Source organism: Zonotrichia leucophrys, chromosome 2, assembly GCF_028769735.1.
Source record: "Zonotrichia leucophrys gambelii isolate GWCS_2022_RI chromosome 2, RI_Zleu_2.0, whole genome shotgun sequence".
NCBI lineage: Eukaryota > Metazoa > Chordata > Aves > Passeriformes > Passerellidae > Zonotrichia > Zonotrichia leucophrys.
Genome location: NC_088171.1, coordinates 66,357,216 through 66,378,809, shown reverse-complemented (window position 1 = coordinate 66,378,809; position 21,594 = coordinate 66,357,216). Strand labels below are relative to the sequence as shown.

The window sequence follows — 21,594 nt, the reverse complement described above, 5'->3', positions numbered from 1 at the left end:
ATTGGAGAGTAAATTTACGATCTTACATAGTACCAAATTTTACCCATGTTCTATCCACTGTAATGAAAGGAAAACTGATCTCTCCATCATCATATAAATTGATCTCTGTGACTTGGCAAGGAGTCAGGGCAGTGACGATAATGACCCTGTAAGAGTATTAGACCTAATACCCTGAGGCATTAACCTTTGTTTAACCAAAAGGTAAATCTTCTGATGAAAGACAACATTTTATTACTATCCACCTGCAACAAATAGCTCCTTTCTTACTACTATAACTCAGCTGCAGATACCAAAGAGCAAAACTTGCACTTTACATTTGGAGGCTCTTGAGTAATTCACAGGGAGGTCATGGATCAAAACTGATTATATAGTGATGATGATCAAGTCCTGCAAGGTTCTATGCCCTGCACAGAGGGGTAAATGTAGCAGATGAAACTGGTAAAGAGAGATGGAGGCTGTGAACAAATTGCCCCTGGTAAAGAATACTGGCTGAGTTGCAGGAGGAAGGTGGGCAAACAGCAAAGATGTTCTTGGTTTGTGAGGCAGTACTGATCCTTTCAGTCACCCCATTATTAATTTTTTTCTGAGAGAACCTACATAACACTGAGTAGTCACTTCCATTATCTCAGTTCAGAAACAGCTAAAAATTCTAGAGTTAGTAGTACTTTTCCATGGAATTTTAATTAGTGTATAGCAAGATTATGTTGCCAAAAGCTCATCAAGTGCAATCTCACTCCAATCATCACTGTTTGCTCCAACTTCAGCAGTGTTTTGAGAGCACCACATTTTTAAGCAAACAGGGTAAGTCAGCATTATTTCAGGTATTTCCTTGCATATTTCCCTGCCCTGTAAGATCAATTTCCACCCCTAAGCATGTGCCCCTGCATTGTCTCATGACAAATCGTTTTCTGTGGTGCTCTGAATATCCAGCCTTGGTTGTACCTCCTCAGTTTCTACCACAACACAGTCTCAAGTTTTGATTTTCTTGCAACAGAGTTTATTTTTCTTTATTGAAAGCAAATGTCATTGGGGCCTTTGAAATCCTTGTGTCTACATGGCAGGTCACACAAAACAGCACTGCTTTCCAAATTTAATATTCTTTAATGTATTTGTTAACAGAACATTGACATCTGCTTAATGCTTTCTTTGCAAGAATCTATCAGATCTCCCTTTATGCATTTCTTGCCAAACTCAGCTCTTTTTTCTGCATTTACAAAACAGAACATGAAGCAAGAAACAACACAGCCTAAAGTTCCAGAGCTAAAATCTAACATGAACCCTTTTTCCAAAAAATATTATTTTGAGAAATGCATCTGCCCTTTCAAAAGCTTTGAATCATGGTCATCTCGCGCACAGGGCTGCTGTTTAAAAAAAAAGTCACCCATTTTTTGTAATGCTACAAAGCAGAGAAAAACAACAAACTAAGGGATAGATAGTTGATATATAGCTATCCTTTTCATGCCAACACTTTCAGCAATGCTCCAGAGTAAATCAGGTGCCTCATTGGAGAGAATTTTTGGCAGCTTAAAAAGAAACAGCAGCAACTCAAGTGTGTTTCTGAACCTCACTTATAAAACCAGTCTCACATACTGTAAAATCTCCTCTGGTATTTTTAACCCTTGGGCTCCCATAGGTTTTTTTGCATTTTGTCAAAACAAAGGAATGTGAGGGAGATGTCTGTTAGACTCCTTTATCCAGCCCAAGGGTTAATTACTCAGTTTTGTAGACATTTGAAAATATTATGCTACCTCTAATGGCAAAATTGATAGAAGCTTGTTTCAGGCTCACTTTATGTCATTATGGCAGATTAAATTAACTAATCATAAATTATGCTGGCTAAAGTACATCTGCTACTCACTAAACCTGCAGAGAGAAGGGAAGGGTCTTTCTACTGAATAAGAAATAAATGCCATGCACAAAATTAAAGACTTTTACAAACCAATAAACATACGTTCAAGGAACAAAAGCTGGAAGAATCCCAAAGTCAGCAGCAACAGATTCTGAGGGCCATGGCAGCAGTCTAACAATGAACCTGTAGCTGTTGTGGAAAAGCATCAACACTGCAATGCTGCAGGGGTATACCCATGGATCAAAGAGTAAAGAGGTCCATTAAAGAACAAATAAGATCAATTAAACAAGAATTAGCATGCTCACATTATTGCTAGAGGTCTTGGAATACAATATGACTGTAGTGGGTTGACCGTGGCTGGATGCCAGGTACCCACCAAAGCCCTCTGTCACTCCTCTCTGCAGAAGGACAAGGGAGTGAAAATGTAATGAAGGGTTAATGGGTTGCGATAAGGGTTGGGAGAGATTGCTCGCTAAAAATCTTCACTGGCAAAACAGGATAGAATTAGAAATGCTAATTGAATTTATTGCTAACAAAATCAGGGCAGAATAATGAGAAAAAAATTAAGGCCTTAAAAACACCTTCCTTCCAGCCCTCCCTCCTACCCAGCTCTACTTCCCCCCACTCCAGCCCAGGGAAACTGGGAATGGGGGCTACTGTCAGACCATCAAGCAGAACAGATTATTCCTGCCACTGCTTAGGAAGAGGAGTCCTTTCCCTGCTCCAGCTGGGGGTCCCTCCCATGGGACACAGTTCTCCATGAATTTCTTCAGCATGAGTCCATCCCATGGCAACAGTTCTCCACAAACTGCTCCAGGGTCACACTTTCACACAACGCGTTCCTTCAAGGACAAGCTGCTCCAGTGTGAGTCCCCACCATGATCACCAGTCCTACCAGGATACCTGCTCCAGCACAGGTTCCTCTCCACAGGTCTGCAGGTCCCAGCAGGACCATGTCCCAGCATGGGCCTCCCACAGGATCACAGTCTCCTCTCAAGCATCCACCTGCTCTGGTGTGGGCTCCTCCCTGGGCTGCAGGTGGATCCCTGCGTCCCCATGGTCCTCCCGGTCTTCAGGGGCGCAGCCACTTCACCATGGTCTGCACCATGGGCTGCAGGGGAACCTCTGTTCCACCACCTCCTCCCCCTCCTTCTCCACTGACCTTGCCTGGTGTCCGCAGGGCGGCTCCTCTCGCATATTCTCACTCTGCTCTTCTCTGGCTACAATTACAGCTGTGCAATAGTTTGCCTGCTTTTTTAGTCTATTTAAATACGTTATCACAGAAGTGTTACCATTTCTAATTGGCTCAGCCTTCGGCAGTGTTTGATCTTGAAGCCACCAGGGAATGGAGCTGCTAGACATGGCGGAAGCCTCTGGAAGCTTCTCATAGAAGCCACCCCTATAGCCACCTCCACCACACCAAAATTTGTAAACCCAATACAATGACATGATGTTTGCAGCATCTACTTCCAATGTCAGCTCTTCTATTTTCTGTTCAAAGGGACTGTTTGAACATTTCTGTAGTCTTTTAAGGAAGGGGTGGATGAGCAGATCACTGATCAAGAAGACAATACAGATTTTACAGGGATCCTCTTCTTACTCTCTGTATTGCAGAATGCAGATGTGACAGCTAATACTGTGTCAGTGGGACTAAATTCCCTAGCAGGGCATGAAATACTGAAGTTAGAGATGTGTGAGGAATGGACATAAAACACAGGGAATCAAGACCTCTTTGTTGCAAAGTAAAGAATGAGTCCCTCTCTGAAAACTCATGGTAGACCAGCTCGATCAATACCACTAAATGAGGATTCCCTTTCTTTTGGGCTAATATAAGGAAGAAAAGCACTATTGTATCATATTGTATTAAATTTACACATGTAGTTGTCAGTTAAAAAGCAGAATATAGTTTTGGGGTGACCACATAGATTGTTTCTAGGAAACAAACTCTGCTGAACACCTCCAAAAAGATTCCAAGTAAGATGATCAGCCATGTGACCATGTTCAGAGGAGGGTAAACAAAATTTTGACACATCTCTTGTGTTCCTTTAGGTCCCATGAAGCTTTGGGGGCATCTGAATACCCCAAACATAGTTAAAGTGCCAATTCTCAACACATTATAATCTTCTGGAAAGGTGCAGCACTTTCTGTTCACCTATTCCTAGGTTCATTCTCCATCAGTCCCTTGAGGCAGATGAGGCTCTTAGTACCATCTGAGTCCTTTTCCCTCACAGTTCCTTTCCATTTCACATTCTCTGAACAGTATTACCCGTACCACCTTCCATGCATGATGCATACAGCTATAAAAAAGTCACAAGGAATGAAATATAGCTACAGGATTTAGAGGAAAGCAGTAAGGAAGAGAATTGTGTCCCTCACCATCATGCAGAAGGCAATGATAAGGTTTAGTCCTGCAGTGGGAAAAAAAAAATCTAAAAACTTCCCCTGAAAATAAAAGAAAGCTTAGATCACCATCAGTCACTGGATAGCCTATTTTAAGCCCATCAGAGCCAGTGCGCTGTTCTCATGTTGCTAATTAAAAATGATAGATTCATCAATTAATCTCTCTTCCTGTCCTCTAGTCTTAGTATGAAATTTTTCAAAGGGACAAATGGTCATTAGGTGCCCACAAGTATCATTTCAGCCCTGCAAACTTGTGCCTTTGTCAACATGAACCAGAACCTGTCTCTTCATGCCATGAATGACAAAAAGAAAAAGCTTAGAAAGATCTGCCACCCTGACAAACATAACAGATTTATAATGGGGAAATAATCTTATCCTCCGTACAATGAACATTGCTTCATAAATCCTCCCCGGGCTCCAATCCGAACTTGCTCACTGATGAATAAGCCTCTGTTAAATGTGGCAGAGAGAGATGTCCTAGACTTAGTCTCTTGATTGAAACTCAATTGCAATATTACTACATAGCAGTCAGAGATCTTCCACTATTTAGGAAAGAAGCCATGAAGGCAATCTATTTTTATTCATATTGAAATGGAGACAAAGATAAAGGTCCTGCTGTTAGCTTAGCAAAGTGCCAGTCACATAAAGCATGCCAATGACAATGGTTATCCTTTCCTCTTTCAATATAAGTATCACCAGGCAGAGAAATAGAATTGGGGTGTACAAGGTTAACAAGCCAGCATCATGTTATGAAGCAAGTGATAAAATTGTCTTATAGTTCTTAACTCTGACCTGTTCCAGTGAAAAGCTGCCAAGCAGAATTATGTCATTCTGAACATCTCTCTCAAACTGTTCAATATATGAAGGAATCTCTTCATCTTCAAGCTCCCTGTGAAGGTCACATGCCTTACTGGAGCTGACAGGCGTTACAGCGTCCGGAAAATCTTCACTGACGACACGGGCTGCTGGAAACAAAAGTGGCAGACTATCTCTCAGCAAATGGGAGCTCATTCACTGGTTACTACCCTCTCAGTTAGCATGTTTGGCCCACCAACACTTAAAGTATGAACAGCATCAGTAAGACAACTGACAGGTGCCAAGTGCCAGTGCCAGAAAAAGTGTCCTCAAGTGCAACATCTAAATTCAGGTACAAATTAGTATGTGCAGCTTGTTCCTTACGTAGTTTTTAAAAGGCATGATCTACATTTCCACTGGCACTTTGCTCACCTGTTAATCTTAGAGGGATTGGGATTTGGAACAACTTTAGCATTCCTTCCTGTGGAAGAGGAGTAATAACTGCAATTGAATGGGAGTTTTAGGTGAAGCCTCATCAAGCATTTCATCTTCCTTTCAACTCATCACAAACGATTGGATTCCTTTCCCTAGGTGTATGCGTGCAGCTCCTGTCTAATTAACTGGGTCCAGTTCTCCTCTCACCCACAACACTCCCCCGATTTCACTACAGTAACATATGCAGAATAAAAGGGTACATGCACCACATAAATAAAAATCTCATTCATAATCAGCCTTAAAGAGAAACTTGGTCTTTTTTCAGTTTAATTGATCATGCTATGTTAAAAAAAATTTAGATCCTCTCATCGATGTCTGCTGTAGTACTAATACTAGTTTGGATCATAAGTAATAACAACTATTTTTGTTCATGTCTCCACATTAGGATCATTTAAAAATAACAGATATCAGATTGCTCACATCTATCTATCTTGCTTCATATTTCTGTGTGTAAGCTTTTATAGTTCTCTGTGCCTATCTCTTAAAGAAATTGCCATATCTAGTTATTTGCTTCTCTTTGTCCATCCTACAACATGAAAGCAGTTAAAAGAGAGTTTTTTTTTCCCTCAGCCTCCTTTGAAGTCTTTCATTCTCTAATGAAGACCAGAAAAGGAAAGATAAAACTAAGGCTATTAACATTTCCAGTTTTGCTCACTGCTTATTGTTTAATGACTTTAATTGTTAAGCCTCCCGAGTACTTAAATCACCTCAGTGCCACCAACACACAGGAAGTAGGGTGGGTTTTCTATTTAATTACAACAGGATACAATTCAAAATCATGTTGGGGGAAATGTACAGTAGATATAAACAACTCAAACCATTACCTTAGGGTACACATCCCTTCATGTAGCACTTTACAAACCTAATGAAAAGTGATTTGACCTACAACTATTAACTGCAAAAACAAAACAATATTTACATTTAAATTTACTGTAACATTAAGGGTTTGGCTAGGAGAGAGAAAACCCAGGAAGCACAGGAAAAAGAAACATTGCCAAAAGCAGAAGATGGAGCATCTCTTGTTCCCCTTGACGCTGTGCTGTACACAACAGGCCATATGCTCAGCTGGTATAAATCAGCTGCTTTACTGCTTTCACAGGAGCACTGCAAGTTTACATCCTGGGAAGTCAGTAGATTCAGGATAGAGCTAGAGTCAAAAAGGGAGTAAAACTATTTGGTTCAGAAAGATAAACATGAAGCAATTCATCAAAATATACTTTTTCTTTTTTGTGTTTCTTATTTTTGTGAGGAATCATATCAAGTTTACTCAATTTTGGTGGAAGACACTGGACTCAGCATAAATTTTGTCAAAAAAGAGCAAAAGAAACGAGCATTTTCAAAGCCTTTTAATGGGAAGCAACTCTGAAAAATAATGTGATAAATTACAATTTAGATTTGAGAAATATTTGATTAAAAGATACATATGCTCATTTAAGCACAGTTGCTAATTTTTCTGCATTGGAAACAAGGAGAGAACAGGGTTAGTTCAGCTGATCTGCTCCTTCTGCAGTGTCTTTGCAAAGAAACTTCTCAAACTTGGTCAGCATCAGGTTGGTCCTTGCTTGAACTGATCATGGGTTGGAGGACTGAGGTCCTGCTCCAGAGCAATACTTGACCAAAAGAAAAGCAACCAAATCCTCACTCTACAAAAGTAGTCAGAGTCAAAAATTCTACTACTTTGTTCACAGAGTATAAAATGGCTGAAAATTCATTAATGAATTGCTAAACTAATTAAAAACTTCCTGCTTGAAGTTGTTAGCATGGGCATCAAAATTTTCATTGCTTTGGATGTACATAACTCTGAGAGTCATGCTTTCCTTGTAGCTTAAATCACTTCAGCACAGGCTGTATTTGCAGACGCTGGACTGTAATTAAAACAATCTCTCCAGTATTAGCTTGACTGCTTGTTCCTTCATTTACTTGCTGCTATCTGCATTTGTCCATCCAGATAGCTGCAGTTTATATACTGAGATGATAATTTAAAGGGTACATTCAGTAGCAGAGTACACCTCAGGATGGGTTTGATAAAGCTTCAACAAACTCCATATGGAAAAATAATTTTGGCTTCCTGGTCTAGAAAACCATGGATTAATGGACAAATTGTATCTAAAAACATTCAGTGCTGAAGGTTCATGCACCAGGGTCAGACAACTAAAATTCTGTAAAACTTGGCACTTCAATTTTTTGGTTCTTGCCAAAGAACAATATAATAGAAATTACTTTTTATGGCATTCATATATCATCACTTAAATTGTTCATGAATCACAACTGCATATTGACAAAAATGCAAGGTAAAAATATGTATTCTATATCTTTAAAAACAAACCACCAATGTTGCCTTTAAAGTTGCCTTATAATATGAAATAACACATACCACAAGAGTGACCAACAGGTTATTCAGCCACAAAATGCTTTAAATATACAATTATATAAATTCTGAGCCATCTTCTTTCCTTTCCTTTGGGGATCATCTATTAATTAGGAATGTATGACTACGTGATTTTTCAGCTCAGTGGCCAAATGAAGAAATGCAGCAGTTCTATAAGAGTGGAACCAAATGAATCCTGGTTTTCTATGGCTTTTCTGATGCTAATAAGGGTCAAACTCTATATTAGCTTTTCTTTCGGTGGAGGTATTAATAATGCTTGTCTGCTCTGCTCAACTGCCCACTTCCATAAAACTGGTAGGGAAGTCATACCTGTGAGACTTGCTCCCTGTTAAAAAAAAAAAGGGTTGGAAGTGACCAACTGGTTCAAATACTGGGAGGGAAAAACACAGGCAGAAATAAATACACCCTGATATATGCACAGAGGTGGAAACTGCACAAGCTTCACGTCCCCAGGAAAATCTCTTTTTCTGGAATTGCTTCACCCAAGCAAAGATAAGTAATAAATTCAGCTAGAACCGTGTGCAGCTTCACCCACAGGACTAGCTCTGATACCCATCATGGCCCTTTTAAGAAATAAAAGCACCGAGCCACAGCTTGAGACACACGACAGCAGGGGCCTGCAGTGCGTCCCCCATTTGCTGCGCTCACGCCTGCACAGGGGGACTCTGACGTGCACATGGAGAGTGAGACACACATGCTGATGCATTTTCTTGTCCCAGAATTGACATTAACGTAGAACAATTGAGATAATGCTAATAAGTTAAAGGTTTTTGCTTAAACTATCTGCGTGAATTTAGTTGTGATGGCTGCACTTTTTTCTTCTTGCATTTAAATGAGATAAAATGGGTTTCAAAGATGTTACTGATATGACCATTGCCAGTTCAAGAGATTTTGCAACCGTAGGCAAATGAAAACATTTGCTTCCTCCAGAACAAAGTTGCTTATAAACTAAATAGTCATAAAACAAGTTGCAGCTCCTGGAGCTCCAGTGCCGTAGGCAACGGCCTGCTCTGTCTCTCTGACAAAGTAGGCCCGTGTACTGCTGAAATACAACAGGAAGCCTCATACAGACACAAAGGATACAAAATAATTTTGCAAGAAAGACAACTGCTGAAAAAGGAGAGGGTGGATAGGCAAGAAATACAAGGATGGGTCTGAGCTGGGCTCGTGCAAACATCACTTCTCCTGGGATGAACCAGAGGAGAGCAGCAGACATGGGCCTTGTGTAAAGGCTAAGATGGTAAAGGTCTCATGAATCAACCAGGTTTTAAGTAATGCCTTAAATGCCTTAAAAATGAGTGAAATCAAAGTTTCTCTTTGAGGTAAAGAAATGACTGTTCGCTTGAGGTGAAGAAATCTCATATACTTAATTGTTTTTACTGTAGATGGAGCATCAATTTGTATTTTCTAAGAGAGCCACAGAAAACACTTTCTTACTCGTCTGTTAGCGTAAATTCTTGTATAGATAACCTGAAACAGTGTAACATGACCCATGCATCAGACTAATTGCCTTTTGTAGGAAATCCTACAAAAGGATTTCCATTTCTAGATTTGAACACATAAGCAATGATATTTCCAGCCTTCTTTTTTAAGTGTGGAATTCAACATGCAGTGAAGCAATCTAGAGAAAGCACGCCACTTAAGTTACAGTTAAAACCACATAAACATGACACAAAACAAAAACATTTGGAGAAAAAGACCTTACAGAATTGCATTAAAATCATCATCCCTTTGACTTCTGAGTTCAAGGGGATGGATTACCCTCTCTCCTCCCCACATGCAGACTCAAAAGAGTTTTATTTTTCTTTATGCAATTGACTTTGTTATTTACCTTGGAAGTCCAGCATCTTGTTTTCTTCATCTAGAAGCTTCATCAGTTTAGAGTAAAGGATTTGCTCATCAAATTTCACAGGATCTTTAAAAAACAACAGCGAAACAGCTATAGTTTCTTTCAGTAACAATAATTTCTTTCAGAAATATCAGTAATATTTCAGGAAGTACTATTTTAAATTGAAAGTAAAGATATAAAAATACAAAAGTTAGGAAGCCCTTTGACACTTGAAGATAGTTTTTACAGTGCTAGTTTCATAGCTCAGAATAAAATTACAGTCACTTGTTTGAAGCAAGACAATTCAAAATAAAAAATATAGTCATATACTTTTAAATGATGGGCAACATTATATGTTGATCTGGACTGAAACTGGTTTATAAATTCTGCTAGTAGAGCAGCTGAAATGACTGTTTATATTCAGATTGCCAGATGAATTATATTTGACTCTTAATGAAAATCAAAATACTCAATTTATTCTAATGTGATTTTGGATCTTCACTAGAAATTACTAACACATTATCTAATATGTATAGTCATTACAACACTCTATGAATTTTGAATTTGTGGCTGGTCAGTCATTCAAATTTTCAGTAATATCTGCAGATTTTTAAAAGCAGCAAAGGAATTGCACACTTACCCTTTTCCATGAGACCTGGAAAAAAAAATTACTTAAAGGTTCTACATTCAAGGAAGAAATGAGCAATTGGGACCATTTTCTCTCCAGATCTCCCAGACCCTGACTTCTCTAAGTTGTCAGTGAAGACAGGCAGAAGAAGACCAAAGAAATGCATAAGGCAGATTGAAGTACAGCTACATGCAAATTTGGGTGGCTCTTTTTTAAGTGCTCAATAGAATCTCAAAGAATAAATTTCTTTTTCCCATGAAATTTCAGAGGCAAGTTTTTCAATTACACGGATCTTTCAAAGAAGGTAGTGGCTTCTGCAAGCTCTTCTGAAAGTGTAGAATCTCTTACTTTTCTTTTAGCTTGCAACATTGAAACGTTCCCTTGTCAAGGGGGGAAGCAAATCCATAGTGGTACATTGTTTGCTCTCATGGCGTTATGAACTCATACAAATTTCCAGAACAAATCTAATTTATCAAATATAGGAAAGATAATTGCCAATAGCTTAATTCTCAGAGAATAACCCATTAGATAATAGTTAGTGGCTGAAGATTTGCTTTTCACCAGATATTCTCTTTGGTCATTGAGCCTGGCTTCCTAAAGTTCTAAAAGTCTGACTTCAACATGTGCCCTGATTTCTTCATGTTTTTCTAGTTTTGTCTCTTGCTCATGAGAACCTGTAAAGAAGAGGTAAACCAGTATGGTTTCCAATCAAGGGATGACCATGCAGGACCAAGCTTTAGTTCTGACCATCTTTTTTTAATCCATCCACTACATACAAATACACTTCCACAAATTTAACACTTCTTCAAGGAAAAAGAAGACAGACAGTGAGCCTGGTTTGTAAGTACTGACAAATCAGACTGCTTAAGGTAGGAAGGCACCTCTGGAGTCCATCTAGTCCAGTTTCCCGTGCTTAAAAAGAGCCAAGGTGCCCAGGACCATGTCCAGGCACCTTTTCAATATCTGCAAGGTAAATGTTTTGCTCTTGGCAGAGGTATTGGTAAATGTAGCATTATAACTGCTCTACAGAGGTCCACACAGCCAACCTGAGGCTGGCACTATTGCTATTTGACTTTTAATAAGCAAGAGTTATCCGAACATTTGAGCAAAATTTTTGCCAGGGAGACAAAGGGGGGCCACCAAAAAACAGCTCTTCATGCATGGACCTCAGGCTTAGCATGATATTGACTAAAACCATCTCTCCAATCCAAACCCTGGAAGTCTATGGACTAAGAGCCTGTTCCAAATTTTAAATTAAATAAACCCCCACCACACAATACAAAATCAGCATTTATGACTAAGTTTATCACTCAGCCTCTTCAACACAGTCTAGAGAACATTTCCTCCCAACGAGAACTGTATTTCCGTATATCCCTTATCCTTTATACCGCTCTGTCCGTACATGATTTCAGGCATACATGCACAGATACATAAATCTAATCTGCTTTTCATTCTCTGGTTATGAAGCAGATCATGACTCATAAAGCCTTTTCATAAGATGAAACAAGGCAGAACCAACAGGAAAAAAGTCTTTCCTTTAAAAACTCTGAGCCAGAAGTTGACTTCCAGGATATTACACTGCTATTCTACACAATGAATGGGGAAATAATTTGGATTAGATATAACTCAGCCTTGATCAACCTTGATTTTTTTTTTCACCAGAACACAGAAATTCAAGTCAGTTATATGCAACAGAGCCTGCTTTTTTCAATCACACAAGTTTTTGTCTCAAAGTTTTAAAACCTCCATGTGTGCTCAGAGTTTCTCATGACTTTCAGAAGTGAACAACTCTGAGACACAACAGATAACTGTTTGTTAGATCTGACTACAGCTGTGCACCTAGAGGGTCTCTGCAGTAGAAATAAGCACAGGCTCTAGAGAAGCCAAGGGCTAGCAAGGTAAAACAGGAGAGCTGGCTCTTGCGTGCTTTCGGCTTGTTAGTGCTTAGCAACAGGAGCCGGGCCAAAGCACTCAGTGCATAGCTAAGCACTTCATTACCATGATGATGCTCTTACTTAAGTCCATGCAAATTCAGGCAGGCCCGTTCCCACCCTTTTTATCTAAAAGCCGTGACAGCAGAGGAGAATTTCCTCTGCTAGACAATACCTCCTGGTTAATCTCTCTCATACCTATGCATAACTTCTGCTCTTCCAGCTCTGCGGAGTCACACCCTCCCACCGGTTGTTATCGCCCACAAAGAGCAAAGCTAAATATCTCGCCTAAACTGGCAAAAAAGAAAACCAAAAAAGCCTCCTCGCGCACTTTTACTAACTCTGGGGTTTCCTTCTGTTAGGCAAACACACATTCAACTCTGTAATAAAATTGCTGTCCGAGGAGGACTTTGGGAGCAGGATTGTGAAAAAGCTAGAGCTTAGCGCTCAGTTCTGGACTAACTTCATTAATTAAAAAGAACATGGTGTATAAAACGCTCACGGAGTGTGCTTAATTTTGTTACAGTAGCAGAGTGAATACAGAACAGGTTCATTTTTACCTGCCCATTAACTCACTGTCCTTGATCAAAGTCTGTGTACTCTGGCTATCCTGTTCAGAGCAGTTAAGGCTTAGAATTTAAATTGTAAACCTCAATATTTAAATAGAACTGCATATGTGATCTCTGACACCTCATTTTCATGAATGGAAAAGAATATTCTGACACCAAAATTACATACTTAATTCTGCCTCACCTTCCTCACTGACCTCCATCCCACACTGCCTTGGGTTTATTTCCTCACCCATCAATGGGTCAAAGTAATTTCTGCTGTATTCATTTCCTGTGGAAAGCACATGAAGTAAGGGTCAGCGATTATTAGAAGCACATGAACTAAAATGTTAATTTTGAAATCGACACCAGCAAGCAAAGGGGCATTTTTTGCTACTTTACAAGCTTAATTTTTTTAACAAGTCCTCTAAGCCTACTGGTACTGCAATCATCTTGTGAAAGGTCAGAGAAGGTAATTGTGGAAACAAGTGCACTTTATGTTACTTTTTCTCAAGAACTAATGAAAAATAATTCTCACATTTAGATGGCAGAAAGATAAGAAACATTTCTACAAATACAGCATCCCCAATATAAGTCAAATTATTCTTGAAACACACCGTACGAGAGAATTTTCCATACTGCAAAGGAATTTGTATTTCACAGCTGACCTCTCCAATTTCAACAGTTTTAAATTTCACCACTGAGATTTCAACGTCTGGTGCATCTTTAATACTGTATTGAACCAGAGAAGTGTTTAATTACGGAGGAGATACCAGGATACCGCCTCATTAATCTGACCAGCAATTATGTTCAGTTGGACTAGGTAACTAATCCACAGTTTTGATGGGATAAACCCACTCATTTTAGTACTTGACTATTTTAACAGCTACTTTTATCTGTTCTTCAGAAAATAAACAAATTTATTAAAAATCATTTGTTAGAATTATCATAAAATAATACAGCATCTAGCTGCCTGGAAGAACTGATGGTAAAAGCCAGAAGAATTTTCTTTACACAAGCAGGGAGGGAAGAAATTTTTTCCTCAAAATATGTATTTTCTTCAGCGAAAATGCTACACTCTGTTAAAAACATCCACATGCTCACTGGGTTTGCAAACACTGTAAATTGTTATTAAACAGGGGGAAAAGAAGTAAAATAATTAAGTCCATAACAAATGTTTTAATTGCTTAAATAGACATAGTTGCATATCCTGGAAAATACATAAAAGCTAAATGCATGAGGGGGTTAATTCTTTCAAGATACACTACTGTTGTCTACAGTGTATTTTTTTTAGGATCAAAAATAATCCAAGAAGCAGCTCCCTTTCAGAGACTAAATGAAACTTTGATATGAAACTAGGTTTAATTTATATTTCTGGACTGGCACATTTTGACTGTCAGTCTCTGTTCCTTCAATGTAGTAAGTACAAGAACTGAAAATTTGCTTTACCTTGAGGTCTCAATAAAGAAAAAATAAATGAGTTTCATTTTTGTTACTTTATCTGTCAACAACTACTAGGCTGGTATGAATCTTGGCAGTATGTAATCAAAGTCTTATGTACTGCAATAACAGAGCCATTCTACCTTATTCACTGTAATTGTTTTTCTCTAGCACAAAGCACCATGATGTTATATGAACACCCCTTCCCAAGTTGGTAAAATAATTCACCTATGTGCTAAAACAGAAAATGATGATGCATTTCTTTATTCAATTACTTCATAGCTGTAAATGTAAATTGCTGGCACATGTTTTGCACCCATGCAAACAATACTCGGCTATGGCACAGGCTTTTTGCACAATCTGACTATCACAACAGCCTTTGTGGAATTTTATTATCCCATGTGAGTCTGCTGTGAAACTTTGAGGAGTAGACTTTTGGGCAACTCTTCTGGACAGAATAATTGGTATTTAGAAGGAAGTGTCATGTTATATTTGCATCTGCAAGGCAGAATGGAAACCATTATTAAAAAAAAAAAAAAAAAAGAGATACATTAACAAATACCATTAAATAGCTTGCTCTCTGGTCCTCCTCAAAAAAAATAACAACCTCAACATTTTGAGGAGTATGACATATTTTGTCCAGGGCTTTGGCTCGGTCAGAACCACACACAGCTGGTGACAGACATTTATGCAGAAGGAAAAAGAACCACCAGGCTTGATTTCTTTAGAGCAACATACACACTTTAAAACTTACATAAGCAGAACAAGTGGTAAACAACAGAATCACCTCCTCACAGTGATTTTATAGATAACAAGGCATTTTAAAATGCAGGACTCCACAGAAAACTTTAATTGAGGCTTTCAGAAGAGCTGAATCAATCAAACATTAGGTCACTGCTCTGGATGGGGGATGTTGTTGTTTGTGGGTTTTCTTGGTTTTTTTTACCCCCTCAGCTCAACACACACCTTGAGAAGTGGTGTGACCAGAAGATCTAGGCTCTGGGCAGGCCCTAAAATTATTCAGGGGCAGTGGGAGTTGCTTTAGTTTTAAAATACAAAATTATCAATTTTAGTCAACATAACACACTGCCCAAGGCATTTTGCTAATAACATTTTGTGAGCATGTGAACAGATTACTAATCATTTCACATTTGCTTTTGGAAATATTTGAAAGTGTATAACATGTAAATTAACAGTCCACTGAGGAATTCACATTGCTCTGCTTTGTGGTATAAACACAGTAAATGTTAATACAGAGCTTGCTTGTAGGTGTTTTGAACAGCACCATATATGTTGGTGCTTTCAACAGGGCAATATACTTTGACAACCTGCTCCCAAAAAGACCTGGCCAACTTTAGAAACTTGGATCTTTGCTTTGATCCAGAGATTCCCTCAAACCCATTAGCTCAATTTGAAGTCCAGTTCACCCCTAAAAATTGTGTTATTTCATGTGGACAACACAATGGATAATTCAGGAAATCAGAATTGAAATGCAAACCCACAAATTATCTATATATTAAAATAAAAAAGGAAAGAAGGGTGTTGGCACAACAGTGACCAGATGGGAATTTGTACAGTTTAATTAAAGGAAGAGGAGTTGCTAATAAAATTAGCATAATCCTTGGATACAGCCCATGGGACTGTACACGAATTACTAGGACTGGATGAAACTTAAAAGATGGCTGTTAAACTAAGATGTCTGTAGTCAATTATGCCATCTATGTCCTGAGAATACCACACAGGAAAGGCATGACTAAGCTGAATTTCTATGTTGTCCTCTGCTCTGCAGAGAGATCAGGTAGTCCATATCAATGACACATGAAAGGTATAGCACGGAATTTGGATAACAGGCCATTACTCCATTTATGTTGTATTACTGATCTAGGTTTTTAATTTAATGAAAGAATAGACAAAACTCTGTTGGATTCATTAAGTGCCTCCCAATTAAAGTAAAAATTAAGGAATTATCAATAGCCAGATGACTGACTACTAAAAGCTTGAATAAACAAGAATGAAGCTTGATTTTCAAGATAAAAGAAAAAAAATTGGCATGAGCCATCTTTCTTTAGAAGACAGTATGCAGACAGTATGGTCTGCACAAACTTGCCGTGATAAGCAACAAGTCCCTTTTCCAACAGCAGTGTGGTCAACAAGTGTCTACCAATGACTTGGGAGAACATTACTGGGCATTACTAAGGCAACTCCTAGAAGCTTTTTGCATCAGATAGAATAAGACACAGGCATTGTGGAAAGATGAAATTCCAGCCTGAGACAGCATTTTGACCCAAAGTGCTTTTGAAACATAGTGGTGCAGCTGGGAATGGAAAAGAGTAATCCTCCTTTTCCACGCCTGACTTAAAGCACTGATTTCAGCTGCAATTCCTATTAGGGAAGAGCAGAGCAAATACTCACATTCTCCATTCAACAGAACTGGATTTATTTCCCTGGGGATAATCTTCATTTTACTTAGAAGACAAGGCCCTTTGGGCGGCCCAGACTGAAGGCTCTGTGATGATGTATTTCCCCACTTCTTTATGAGAGCCAAAGCAGTGTCCCAGGGTCAGACTTCATTGTCCTCAAAAAAAAAGTGACCTCCTCAGCTTGGCCAGGAAGAATCAAGACTTGGGATTAGAAGGAAGGCAAAGCAAGGGTCCCACTTCCAGCATTTCCAGCTACTTCACTTAGCCTTCCTCCAGGTCATGATGGGTTATGTGACTAGCAGTCCCACCCACCTGTTATCATGATTCAGACCCTACATTGATAAAGTTTGATATCTACGAGTTGCTTATTTGAGCCTTTTATTCTACTTTGTACTTTGAAAAAATCTATAAAGAACTCTAAAAAAAAACCATTCAAAAGGATTGAAGAATAAGAGAGGAGAAAGAAGCCTTTCATTTAAAAAGAATTTCACAGAATGAAGAACCAAAGAAAAATCATCAATGAAAAGTGCATAAATAGTAGGAGTTCCTGCACAGTGAAAAACTGAATCAGTTTCCAGTGAATTTATAAGTTCTTACTTCATATCAGCAGTGACTTAAAAATGGAAAATAATGTAGGAAAATATGAAACTTTCACAAGAAAAAAAATCTAAGATTTTACTCCAAAATTTTGCGTTGCTAGAATTACTCATATCGAAATGTTATGAAGATGCTAAGAATAAAACTACAATCTTGTAGAACATAGTGAATTAATATGCAGTCCATAAAGCAGTGTTTACTTGCCATTCTCATTTTTTTTCAAAGAAAAAAAAGAATTAACATTAATCAGAAGCTATACTTTTAGTTTGCACTCTTAATTATTATTGCTGACTCAGGATATTGGTCACATTTACCTCAGTTCATGTCCATTTGAGATATACATATCTAACATTATTTTCTATATTATATGTATAAAGAAATATTTTTTATGTAGATCTAAAATAAGATTCCTGAGGGTGCAATTTTATTCCAGAGTATCAAATATATGGAAGAGTGGTAGGGATTTTTACATAGAATTTCTAATTTTCATTAATAGTACTCAATAAAAAATTGCATGTTAATGGCACCTTCATACTGAAAAGCATTTCACCAGTGACTGGACATTAGATTTTCTCTTGAAGACACAGCTCGTTAAACACTACTAACACCAGGAAACTTCCCAATTAAAAAAAAAAATTAAAGGTATTGCGTGTCATTCCCCTTATCCTCAGCAGACACCATAGGTAATGAGGAAATCAGATAACTGTGTCTAAATGTTCATATTCCAAGCCTTGAATAAACTCACTTGTCAGCTTTGATGGGACGCTAGTGAAGGGGCAGTTCCTGAGGCTGAGCAGTGCAGACGGTGCTGCACCTGCCCTGACCCCTGAAAAGCACCACATCGTATTCATGGCACCCACAATTTTTTATCCCCAGCTCCAGTCCTGCATTACTTACCATCTTCTCTGCTGTTTAAACAAAAATACAGCATGGAAATTAGTTGTTTTCCCCTTTTTTATTTTCTTGCAGGCAACAGAGGGCACTGTACCAAGGGATGCCAGTGTGAGACCTGCTACTTTTCCTGAGGAACACAGTTGGTCAAGGGCATGAGGAAAAGATTTACTCATCATGATGATGATGGAATTCTTTTAGGAACAGTATTAGATAATGTGATGCAAGTTAATGGGGAAAATGGATACTAAGTTCTCCCAGGCTGGCAGGCTTGGCTGGTCTCATTCTATGCCAGTGGGGTAACTTGCCAAATTATGAGGATCTGACAGGACCATTACAAAGCAAACAACTTCCTAGTGTAATAAATTAGCCTTAAAAATATATATTTCATCACATTCTGAAAAAGTATTTTCCCAATTATAAAATGCATCCATTCTTCACAATTCTTCTCCCCTACCTTTTACAAATTCAATTTTAGCACATTACTTAGATGAGTGCTGCAGTATCCCTGTTAAAATTGCATGCAATGGATCACGTTTTGCACACTACATTACACCTTGTGCCGTTCTGCTGATTTCAATTGGATTACACATTGTGTAATTCAACGCAAAATTACTTCCAATGACAACCTTTTATTCCTATGCATACATGGTGATCCATCATGCCCTGCATACCAAGTTTGGCATTTCCATTTCAAAGTCCCTGTTGGAATCAGAAAGCATGGAACCACATACAAAGAACTTGAATTATTAGATATAAACTTTGCCATTGTTTAAGGAAAAAAAAAAAAGTACGGTTTTGATTCATATTTCTGGTCCCATCCTTTATGCAAATCACTTTGTCCAACACAAATCAGCAGTGTTGCAAGCTCCCATTTCCTTCACATGCAGCACAAACATAAATTTACAGTAGATGCCTATTTTTTCACCTGTGTTTGCTGTCTCTCCAATGTCTCATCCTAACACTTCTTTAGAATAAATTTAGACCCTGTTCAAAAAGTGTCAGCCTCTAGCTCTCTATAAACAGACTGAACTCAGTGCAGCTGTTGATACTTTTAGCAATCTAATATCCTACCTAGCTCTTTCACAAAGCTTTTTTGTCTGTGTATTCCTATATCAATGTCTTGCCTGGTTACATTCTTGAACAAGAATGGCCTTATGTTGTCCCGACATATTTGAACAACTTTTGTCAGCAACTGTTCCTTAGCAAAGGCTTGTCCCTACTTTAGCTTTTGATAAGGAGCAAGGATGCTCTACTTTACAGCGGGATTTTCCCTGTAGGACATGTGCAGCACTGTGTTAGGTACGCCCAGCCTAGCTCTGCAGCTTGGAGGTGATGCAGCAGAGATCCACGCAGACACTAATTTGTTCCCAGAAGCAGTATAGCCATGCTAAAGCCATTCTGTACCTGGGCTAATTAGAAGAACAGTTCCTGGTCTTCAGCTGAAAAGGCTTTCTTTGCCTCCATTTTTTCTTTCCCTTTCTTTCCTCCCTCAGATGTTGTTAATCTCTGTGGGCAAATTTATTGGAGCATGATATGAGATGTTAACAGTGCCTGTTGCAGATAAAATGGTAGAATTAATTAGAGCTTCTTTATTTTAGGAGATAATCTAGTTTTGAAAAAAGATTTGTGCATTGGGGATAATAGGGAAAAAAATTAATACTTCTTGTCATCTGGAGACAATTTTAACCTGAATCATCAATATTTAGGGTCCGACTGCCTCAAACCGTTTACAAGTGCACAGCATACAGGAGAACACCATTAGTATTTCCTTTATTTTCCTTGCAAAAGCCACAGAGTACCACAGTGTCCAAAGGTGCTTATACAGCCACCAGCTACAAGGCAGGCCATGCAGTGGGAATATGCCCAAAAAGCCTCGTTCCTGGATTCTGCAGCTTGCATGTGCAGTTGACACCAAAGAAAGATCACATTCTAATTTGATCTGACATAAATTCTCTCGGTATGGTTGGGCTGGAAATTTTACCTGTCTTGTGGCAATGTAAGCAGTGCCATCTCACAGGGCTCTTCTCAGCACAGGCTAGACCAAATCTTTGTATCACTGTGATGAACACTAAAAAGCACAAACTGATATAAGGCATTTGGACTTTTTCTGATGACAGCAGCTGAGGAAAAAAAATGTACTGAGTGCTAAAATACAATAACATCTGCTTTATGGGCCTACGATAAAATGCTAAGTAATGTAGTCCTGTGTCCAGGGATTGCTTGTAACATACATCATCCATTTGAAGTTGAGAAATTGACCTTGTCTTCTGCTGTCAGACAAAGATAGAATAATTCCTGGAAGTTTGGTGTTCCTGTCATGACAGTTTGCTGGAAGCTCTTTACTGGGCAGAGACTTTACCAGCCTGAACTTTAGGACACTCTACAAAGTATTTTGTGTCTAAACCCCCCCGGAGAAAAGAGAAAAACTGATTTTGGCTCACCTTGAGATCAAGTGTCTGACAACTGAGGAAAGTGGTGGACACAGGTTCTTGAAGATTTGGGTGATGCAATCCCTAATGTTTTTCCCAGGGTAAATTATCTATTAGACCTTCCATTGGGATGGCCATCATGAAAATCTCTGCAATTCAATGTTTGATGAGGGGGAGAAAGGCAGAAGGGTTGGTTGGATTTAGCCACAAGGAAACTGAGTGGTTTAAGAAATAAATAAAAAAAATTGCAGTTTGGCAACTACAAGGCTGCTGCTAGATGAACTTAATTTCACAAGTAATATGTGAAAGAAATGAAGGTGATGGCAGCAATCAGCAAAAAGTCAGCATAGAATCCAGAAGAGAAAATAGGATAGAAACCAATTAGTTGGCTGAAAAATCAGGAGATTAATCTGAGTAAATAGTCAGGCAGTTCCCCTGGGTCATTATAACATTTAACAACAGCACCAGGACATCACTGATGATGAAGAGCAAAGAGTTACTCAGTGGCCTAGTCCTGAACAACAGGCTACCAATGATGATAAAATCTGGAATTTTGTCCATCATAGAGAATAGAACAGTATGGAATAGCCTAATGAAACGAGGAATGGACTAAGGATCAGAGCTTTTATTTCTGTCAAAGGCCTTCTCTGTTGATGGTGACAACAGAGAAGTCTCGTGCTCTGCCTCAGTTTCCCCACAAACAAAGGATGCAGGAGCCTTGCACTTGGAGTCACAAGAATAGCTCCCACCAACATAATTCAAAATGTGAAAAACTCTCTAAACAAAAATACCAAAAATTTTAATAAACTTCTTGCAAACAAGAATGAGTTCGCAAACTCTTATTTCTAGAACATATTCTATTATGGGAGAAAAAAAATTGAAAAAGCACAAACATATGTGAATTAGGTCCTTTGGGGGCAGGTGCAGACAATTTACAATGACTTGGGCCTT

General features: G+C 38.7%; 1 protein-coding gene across 1 annotated transcript in view; it reads right to left on the bottom strand.

The window, feature by feature from the left end:
* Window positions 1-21,594, bottom strand: part of LOC135442918 (uncharacterized) — a 150,186-nt gene that overhangs the window by 16,638 nt on the left and 111,954 nt on the right. The window contains exons 8-10 of the mRNA XM_064703195.1: window positions 13,069-13,155; window positions 9,760-9,843; window positions 5,042-5,214 (exon numbers count right to left, since the gene is read on the bottom strand). Of these exons, the coding sequence (XP_064559265.1) occupies window positions 5,042-5,214; window positions 9,760-9,843; window positions 13,069-13,155 (344 nt within the window). The remainder of the gene's footprint in view (window positions 1-5,041; window positions 5,215-9,759; window positions 9,844-13,068; window positions 13,156-21,594) is intronic.